This window comes from Muntiacus reevesi, chromosome 15, assembly GCF_963930625.1.
Source record: "Muntiacus reevesi chromosome 15, mMunRee1.1, whole genome shotgun sequence".
Taxonomy (NCBI): Eukaryota; Metazoa; Chordata; class Mammalia; order Artiodactyla; family Cervidae; genus Muntiacus; species Muntiacus reevesi.
Window position 1 is genome coordinate 53,078,522 of NC_089263.1, and position 10,023 is coordinate 53,088,544.

General features: G+C 36.8%; 1 protein-coding gene across 1 annotated transcript in view; it reads right to left on the reverse strand.

Moving 5' to 3' along the window:
- The window catches only part of CATSPERB (cation channel sperm associated auxiliary subunit beta), a 120,942-nt gene extending 111,700 nt beyond the window's left edge, over positions 1-9,242 (reverse strand). Inside the window, exons 1-3 of the mRNA XM_065906074.1 lie at positions 9,164-9,242; positions 6,148-6,236; positions 3,938-4,078 (exon numbers count right to left, since the gene is read on the reverse strand). Coding sequence (XP_065762146.1) covers positions 3,938-4,078; positions 6,148-6,236; positions 9,164-9,242 — 309 coding nt within the window. The remainder of the gene's footprint in view (positions 1-3,937; positions 4,079-6,147; positions 6,237-9,163) is intronic.
- Positions 9,243-10,023: the final 781 nt, after the last annotated feature.

The following is a 10,023-nucleotide window of genomic DNA, read 5'->3' on the forward strand; positions in this document are numbered from 1 at the left end:
ACAGGAAAATGTCACATTACATACAAGGGACAATAACAAAATTAACAGTTGACTTCTCATTCAGGATAAACGATGTCAGGTGACATATTCAAAATGCAGAATGAAATATTCAAAATGCTTAAAGCAAATGAAATCACTCAGAAATTCTACATCTTATGAAATAGTCTTTCAAAAATTAGAGTGACCACTAAAAACCTACTAGAATTTATAAGTGAGTTCAGTATATTTTCAGGATATCAGATACTACAATTAATTGTATTTTTTATATACTTGCAAAGAACAATATGGAAATGAGAATAAGAAAGCAATTCTCTTTACAACAGCATCAAAAAGATGAAATATTAGAAATAAATTTAACAAAAGAAGTACAAAACTTATACTCTGAAAACAACAAAACATTGTTGAAAGAAATTCAAGAAAACCTAAATAAATGGAAAGAATCTAGCTTGTTCATCTGGAAGTTCTTGGTTCATATAATGTTGAAGCCTAACTTGAAGGACTTTGAGCATTATCTTGCTAGGATGTAAAATGAATGCAACTGTGTGGTGGTTTGAACATTCTTTGGCATTGCTATTCTTTGGGACTGGAATGAAAACTGACGTTTTCCAGTCCTGTGGCCACTGCTGAGTTTTCCAAGTTTGCTGACATATTAAGTGCAACACTTTAACAGCATCACCTTTTAGGATTTGAAATAGCTCAGCTGGAATTCCATCACCTTCACTACTTTTGTTTGTAATATTGCTTTTTAAGGTTCACTTGACTTCACACTCCAAGATCTCTGGCTCTAAGTGAGTGACCACATCATCATGGTTATTTGGGTCATTAAAACCTTTTTTGTATAGTTCTTCTGTGTATTCTTGCCATCTCTTCTTAATCTCTTCTGTTTCAGTTAGGTCCTTGTCATTTCTGTCCTTTATCATGCCCATCCTTGTATGAAATGTCCCCTTGATGTCTCCAATTTTCATTTTATTTCTTAAAATTTTCATTTATTTATGTTTTAACTTTTGATTGAGCTCTGTCTTTGTTGCTGCACACAGGCTTTCTCTAGTTGTGACAAGCAGGGCCCACTCTCTAGATGTGGTGCCTCGGGTTCTCATTGTGGTGGCTTCTCTTCTTATGGAGCATGGGCTCTAGGGCCCATGGGCTTCAGCAGGTGCGACTTTAGGTGTCTAGCTGCTGCTGTTGCTGCTAAGTTGCTTCAGTCGTGTCTGATGCGTGGCGACCCCATGACCTGCAGCCCACCAGGCTCCCCCGTCCCTGGGGTTCTCCAGGCAAGAACACTGGAGTGGGTTGCCATTGCCTTCTCCGAGGGGTCTAGAGCACAGGCTAAATAGTTGTGGGCTTAGTTGGCCTGCAGCATGTGGGATCTTTCTGAACCAAGGATTAAACCAGGGTCCCCTGCATTAGCAGGCAGATTGTTAACCACTAGACCACCAAAGAAGTCCTTCTGATTTTCTTGAAGCAGTCTCTAGTCTTTCCCATTCTACAGTGTTCCTATTTCTTTGCACTGTTCATTTAAGAAGGCCTTCTTATCTCTCCTTGCTATTCTCTGGAATTCTGCATTCAGTTGTGTATGGTGGAGGTTGTGGTTTAGTTGCTAAGTCATGCCCGACGCTTGCAATCCCAAGGACTGCAACCTGCCAGGCTCCTCTGTCCATGGTGTTTCCTAAGCAAGAATACTGGAGTGGGTTGCCATTTCTTTCTCCAGAGGATATTCCCTGACCCAGGGATGGAACCTGGGACTCCCACATTGCAGGCCGTCTCTTTACCAACTGAACCGCCAGGGATGCCCCAATTGGGTGTATCTTTCCCTTTTGCCATTGTCTTTCACTTCTCTTCTTTTCTCGTGTATTTGTAAAGCCTCCTCAGACAACCAGTTTGCCTTCTTATATTTCTTTTTTGGGGATGATTCTGGTCACTGCCTCCTTTACAGTGTTACAAACCTCCATCCATAGTTCTTCAGGCACTCTATCAGATCTAATCCCTTGAATCCATTCATCACCTCCACTATATAATCATAAGGGCTTTGATTTAGGTCATACCTGAATAGCTTAGTGGTTTTCCCTACTTTCTTCAATTTAGTCTGAATTTGGCAATAAGGAGCTTATGATCTAAGTCACAGTTAGCTCCAGGTCTTGTTTTCGCTGACTGTCTAGAGCTTCTCTCTCTTTGGGTGCAAAGAACATAATCAATCTGATTTCAGTATTGACCATCTGGTGATGTCCATGTGTAGAGTCATCACTTGGGTTATTGGAAAAGGGTGTTTGCTATGACCAGTGTATATTCTTGACTAAACTCTGTTAGCCTTTGCCCTGCTTCATTTTGTACTCCAAGGTCAATCTTGCCTGCTACTCCAGGTATCTCTTGACTTCCTACTTTTGCATTTAAATCCCCTATGATGAAAAGGACTTTTTTTTTTTTTTTTTTTTTTTTTTTTGGTGTTAGTTCTAGATGTTGTTTTGGGTCTTTGTATGACCAGTCAACTTCAACCTCTTTGACATCAGTGGTTGGGCCTGGACTTGAATTGCTGTGATGTTGAGTGGTTTGCCTTGGAAGTGAAGTGAGATCATTCTGTCATTTTTGAGATTGCACCCAACTACTGCATTTCAGGCTCTTTTGCTGACTATGAGGGTTACTCCATTTCTTCTAAGGGATTTTTGCCCACACTAGTAAATATAATGATCATCTGAATTAAATTTGCCCATTTCCATCCATTTTAGTTCACTGACTCCTAAGATGTTCACTCTTGCCATCTCATCTTGCCTGTGAACACAATGTTCACTGCTTGACCACATCCAATTTACCTTGATTAACAGACCTAACTTTCAAGTTCCAATGTAATATTGCTCTTTACAGCATCAGACTTTACTTTCCCCACCAGACAAACCCACAACTGAGTGTCATTTCTGCTTTGACCCAGCCACTTCATTCTTTCTGGAGCAATTCATAATTGCCCTCTGCTCTTCCCCAGTAGCATATTGGACACCTTTCAACCTAGGGGGCTTATCTTCTGGTGTCATATCTTTTTGCCTTTTCGTACTGCTCATGGAGTTCTTGTGGCAAGAATATGGAGTGGTTTGATATTTTCTGCTCCAGTAGACCACATTTTGTCAGAACTCTTCACTATAACCTGTCTTGGGTGGCCCTGCAGACCATGGCTCATAGCTTCATCAAGTTATGCAAGCCTCTTTGCCATGACAAGACTGTGATCCATGAAGGAGATCATAATATAATTTGTCATTAAAAAGGATTATGTACTGATATATACTCTCACATGATGAACCTGGAAAATATTATGATAACTGAAGGAAGCCATTCACAAAATACTGCATATTATACAGTTTAATTTATATGAAATGTTCAAATAAGCAAATCCAGAGAGACAGAAAGTACATTAGTGGTTGCTTAATACTGGGGAGTAAAAGGTGTAATGGGGAGTGACTGTCAATTGGTATGGGCTGTCTTTTGGAAGAGGTGAAAGTGTTCTAATATTAGATAGTAGTGATGGTTGCACTCTGTGAATATACTAAAAACCATTTAATTGTACACTTTAGGTAAATTGTATGGCATGTAAATTATATCTTAATAAAGTTGCTACCCTTCCTCCCCCCCAAAATGAAATAAAGACATTTTCAAAGGCAAAAAACATCCAGGGAATTAATTGCCTATAGACCTGCTCTGTAAGAAATGCTAAAAGTTCTTCATTGTTGAAGGAATATGGCACCAGATGGCAACTTATACTTACAGAAAAGAATGAAAAGCAGTGGAAATAATGAATATGTGAATAAAAAATATGAATCTTTTTCTTTTCTTCTCTTAATTTCTTAAAATAATATATATAAACCACATTGCCAGATCAGCTGTTTTTAAAAACACACGCTAAAAGGAACAGTATTCTTGTTAATAATATATCACAGAATAAGTAAAATGTAATTACCAAAGTTAAATTAAAGTGGAAGATCCCTGTGTATGTACTATTTATGATTTCCAGGCTGGGAGCAAGTCCTGCTGATGTGAATACACTGAGAAACTCCTTTGTAGTAAATTCAACTTCAGATTGGAAAAAACACTCGATTTTCTTTGGGAAAGAGAAAAACAAAAACAAGTAGTGACAATTTGATGAAGGGAAGCATTTTTTACATTAATTTTAAAATGAGGAGAAATCTATGAAAAGTAGATGCTGCTAAAGATTGTTATTTCTAGTAATTCTAGTCTTTAACTTAAAAAAAAATCTATTTTGAAAAGTACACTTTTCAAAAGTCAGTAAGCTATTATGCTAGTGTCATAACAGACTTCAATACATCCTATAATAATATTTTCTGTCATAGAAATGGTCATAGAGTTATTATATTTAATAAACATAGAATCAAAGCTTAATGCTATCACATGTAGAAATTTGTATTTTATTGACATCATTTTGTGTCTTAATAAAAAGAAGCAAAATCATGTCACTGCATTTTTATTGAATATTTCCCAGTTGTGAGAAGGTAAATGAAAAGGTAGTGACCATAAATGGTGGATTTTCTTGAAAATCAATACAGATAAGATGAGTTTCATCTCATTTAGTTCTCCTAGTAGAGATCACTTTGGGCAAGTTACCTATCTGAATTTCAGTTTCCCTATCTATAAAATGATGAAACGTTCATTCCAGGGATATTTACTGAGCCCTTACCACGAAGCAGGCAGTGTTATAGGTGCTGGGGAAACAGAAGTGAACAAAACAGGCAAAAAGTGGAATTTGTATGCTAAGGGGGTTAACCGGGAGATAAACCCAAATACAAAGGTGTTATCACTTCTCCACAATTGCTGTTTGTTAAGATGGTATATGAGCTCCAAATTCTAAGCACCCCTTTGAGTTACTCATTACTGAGTTCTCCTATGGGTATGTGCATTGCATGCATACATAAACTTTTCTCTATTTTTGGCTGTACCTTGCAGCTTGCAGGATCTTAGTTCCCCAACCAGGGTTTGAGCCCAGGCCATGGCAGTAAAAGTGCTGAGTCCTAACCACTGGGCTCCCACGGAATTCCCAAAGTTCATATTTATCTCCTGCTTAATCTGTCTTCTGTCATCTTATTTTACAGGCCCCAGCCACAGAACCTAAGAGGGGAGGTTCAGTACTTCCTTATAGTACTTATCTTAAAGAAGATTAAATGTTATAATGAACACGAAAATGCTTAGAAAAATGCCTGAAACACATAAATACTTTGTAAATGTTAACTATTATTTCTACTAATTCCTCTTCTAGAATTGTTCTGTGCTGTGCTTAATCTCTCAGTCATATCCGACTCTTCTTGACCCCATGGACTGTAGCCCACCAGGTTCCTCTGTCCATGGAATTCTCCAGGCAAGAATACTGGAGTGGGTTGCCATTTCCTTCTTCACTTCCCATAATATTTAATCACAAACAGGAAAGACATGTGTGACTCAAAGGGCATGAACTTCTTAAGAGCTGTAAATAAAAAATTAAATATATGTTTGGCATATCAAGAAGGAATGAGGAACTAAGTTAAAGCAGACTTTAGGAGAAATATATTTGTCCTTATGGAGCATTTTTCTTTGTTTTGTTGTATTTATCGTGGATTTTTATACAATCTGTGCAACTTTCATTAACTTATGTTTTTGTTAGCATTTGCTTCATGACTATCTTAACAACATTTTATTTTGCTGTGTTTTTTAAACTTTGCCATTATTTGAATCAAAGGAATCAAATAACCCTTACCCAAAATGACAACTGCAATGTGGTACTTGTTATGAAAGGAAAAGATTCTTTCCCAAGTTCATGTGAGGTAACGTTCTTTCTCTAACAGGCTACATCTGTCAAACTTCAAATGAACAAATCAGATTCTAAAAAATGAAGATCATTACAGCCAATCTTTTTAAAAAAAAGACGAAGGCGGCATCTTAAAAAAAAAAAAAAAAGAAAGAAAAGCAAACTACCCAGGGTGTTCAATGGCTAAATGAAATATTTCACTTGATCCAAGGGAAATGAAATAGAAAGGATAATTATTTACATCTAATTTCACCCCCTGAAGTCTGAAAATAGTAGAAGATATTTGAAAAGAGTACAATGCTACTGGTTTCACATTTTGACTTAAAAGGAGTACAAGGGATTGTAAAACACATGCTATTAGTAATGGACCTTACCAAGTCATCAGAGGAAAGATACAATTTGATCATTTCATCTTTTGGGGGAATCCCTTTACTATCACAAGCAAAGTGTGACTCTGTATCACCTAAATAATACAAACACATATATGTATATTTTAGGTCACTAGTGAAGAATTTCCATTAAAAAACATATTTTTAAAAGAACATATTTTAAATTCACATCAATCTAGATAAAATTAAGTTCTCCCACTTTTTCATTTTAGATACAATTGCTGTTGTTTTTCAGGTGCTAAATCATGTTCAATTCATTGTGACCCCTTCGACTGCAGCATGCCACGCTTCCCTGTCCTTCACTATCTACCTGAGTTTGCTCAAACTCAGTCAGTGGTGCCATCCAAGCATCTCATCCTCTGTCACCCCCTTCTCCTCCTTCCCTCAATCTTTCCCGCATCAGGTTCTTTTCCAATGAGTCGACTCTGTGCATCAGGTGGCCAAAGTATTGGAGCTTCAGCTTCAGCATCAGTCCTTCCAATGAATATTCAGGGTTGATTTCCTTTAGGATTGACTAGTTTGATCTCCTTGCAGTCCAAGGGACTCCCCAAGGGTTTTCTCCAGCCTTAATATGTTAAAGCTAATTTCGAAAACTAATTTCAAAAGCATCAGTTTTTAGGCGCTCAGCCTCCTATTTATGGACCAACTTTCATATCCATGTGTGATACTGGAAAAATCAGAACCTTGCCGGCAAAGAGATGTTTCTGCTTTTTAATGGGCTGTCTAGCTTTGTCATGGCTTTCCTTCCAAGGAGCAAGCATCTTTTAATTTCATGGCCGCAGTGACCATCAGCAGTGATTTTGGAGCCCAGGAAAATAAAGTCTGTCACTGTTTCCACATTTTCCCCTTCTATTTGCCATGAAGTGATGGGACCAGATGCCATGATCTTAGTTTTTTTAATGTTGAGTTTTAAGCCACTTGTCTATGCTGTGTTTGGAACTGAGACTAGTTCTATACTGAGATATTTTTTCCTCAATTGCAATAGTCCCTGAATAAACTGTGGTATCACAGCTTTAAATACTGTTCAGCTCTGGTTTTCTTTGGCAGAATGAAGCTAAAGACAGATGCAGCAAAGTGCTGACGCCCATCAGAGGTAAGGCTAGATTAAGAGTGACTACAAACATCTTTTATAATAAGCATGGGTTTTGGTGGTATACAATGGCAAAATACTTTTTATTAAAAAAAATTTTTTTTCTATTTATTTTTATTAGTTGGAGGCTAATTACTTTACAATATTGTAGTGGTTTTTGCCATACATTGACATAAATCAGCCCTGGATTTACATATATTCCCCATTCCAATCCCCTCTCTCAACTCCCTCCCCATCCGATCCCTCTGGGTCTTCCCAGTGCACCAGCCCCGAGCACTTGTCTCATGCATCCAACCTGGGCTGGTGATCTGTTTCAGCCTTGATAATATACATGTTTTGATGCTGTTCTCTCAAAGGCAAAATACTTTTTAAAAGACTGTTTAATTTAAAGATGTTAGGAATTTTTAAAATAATTTTTGGAAAAGTGTTTTAAATTTTCTGATCTTTTTGAAATGAAAAATGGCTGTCAGGAATAGTTTCAAAAAAGTAAATCAGGATTCAATATGTCCTTTCAAACTAAAGGTTCATTTATTTGAACAAGGAACATGAAATCAAATACCTTTAAAAGTGGATGCTGTGGAGAGGGCATTTTGAATATAGGTAGTAGGAAATATTTACCTTATTATGTGATTTTGTTGCAGGAAATCTCATAAATATATCACCTATAATTAATGTCACATCTATAATACTCTAGAAAATTTGAAAATGGAATTTTTACTTAATTTAAATATTTCAAATGAAATTTCAATAAAGTTTGAAACTATTTAAATGCAAAAAATCTGATGTACAGAAAGATGTAAGCTTGCTAAAATTTTTTCAATAGAAACCTTTAGGACGTTGAAAGATGGCCAGTCCAGGTTTGACGCATGATACAGGGTGCTCAGGGCTGGTGCACTGGGATGACCCAGAGGAATGGGATGGGGAGGAGGGTGGGAGGGGGGTTCAGGATGGGGAACACACGTGCACCCGTGGAGGATTCAAGTCAGTGTATGGCAAAGCCAATACAATGTTATAAAGTAAAATAAATAAATAATTTAAATTAAAACAAAGAAAGATGGGATTGAAAAATCACTTATCCTTGTGCTGTCTTTGTGGGATACTCTTCCACATGCCTGCATAGACATTTGGGGGACCCATATATATTGCTATTTTTCCTGCAATGTTTTCTCTGACTCCATCCTGTGCCCGGCTGGAAGTATATACTCTCTCTTCTCTGAAGTCTCATAAGTTTGCCAGTGACTTTGCAATCTTAGTTTATATCCATATTTATGTAATATATTCTCTGGTAGATATAGGAAATAGAACTGATTCACTCCACAACTCATCCAATTCTGCAACACATCCATGTGTAGAAGAGAGCTTGGAGTCTCTCCATCCACTCAGTCAACAATTTTTTTGAACATTTACTATGTTCTGGTAGATCTAGTTTCAGATACTACAGAAGCTATACAATCTGCACAAATAGAGGTGGATTTGTCTTATTCCTTTTATAAAGTTTTACACCATGAAAATCCTATTTTTCAATTTGATCCCTGTATTAATTTCAGAAAATTCTCAGATTATTAGACTATAATTCAGTTTACAATTCATCTTACATGTAACCATTCATAGAGGAAATATCAAAAAGATCCATCCAAATAATTCAAGCTTTGTAAATATGAAATGCTCCTTAAAATTTAAATATTGTATGACTTACAAGTAATGAAATATTATAGCTAAAGAAAAGTCCCAATGTGCACAATGATATTATTCAAAACCTCTACTACAATAGATAGTACCCAGGAAAAACTGGAAATAAGGTAAAGAAGAAGTGCTAAAAGAAAAAAGCGCTAGTGTTAGTGAGGAAAGGATATAAAGGAGAAATCCTGAGGATATTTTCTATATTTTACAGAGTAAGAGTCTGAAACCTACCTTTATTATATGTTATTCCTGATGAAAAGTCAAAGATGTTCAAAAGTAAAATCAGAACATATAAATGTGGCAATTCCATCTGTTAGAAGAAACAAGAATTGTTTCCATTCATTTACTCTGAACATACTTTTTAGTTCCTTTTGCTATAAACAACAGCATAGTAAAGAAAACATCTCTCTTTTGAATTAAAAATATTTTTCACTATGTGATAAAAGCAGAAAACAATGGACTAAACTCTACACTTACTCCTTAGTTGGCAAGAAAGATATTTATAAACATAATTATTGAAAACTAAAGAGCTGTGGCTCGGGTTTTTCTGCAATCCATGTAACTGTTAGAGAGGCATGATTAATTCTACAGCTGTGTGAAACACAGCCTGACTTGCTAAAGACTCTGGAGATGATATAGTTGTACCTTGATCTAAGATTCTGACTGCAATGCTCTTGAAAGAGACAACCCACGTGACTCCTAAGCACCCCTGCACATCCTTGCTGGGTACCAAGAATGCAAGGCCCTTTTCTCAGGGTTGTGTTTGCAGCAAACAACCTTGAAGGATGAGGTAACATCTTCCTTGGACAAGCACCGGCTTGTTTCCATGAAGAATCTCCCAGACTTGGTGTTCCTCTGTAATGCATACCACTGTGTGTGTTAGCAAGTATCTGTTATGGGCCAAACTGTTTCCCACCCACCAAATTCATATGCTGAAGTCCCAAATCCCAAATATATCAGAATGTGGTCATATTTGGAGATGGGTGTCTTTACAGAAGTAATTAAGCTAAAATGACATCATTAGGGTAGGCTCTAATGAAATACTCATCATTAGGATAGGCTCTAATCCAACATGACTGGTGTCGTTATAG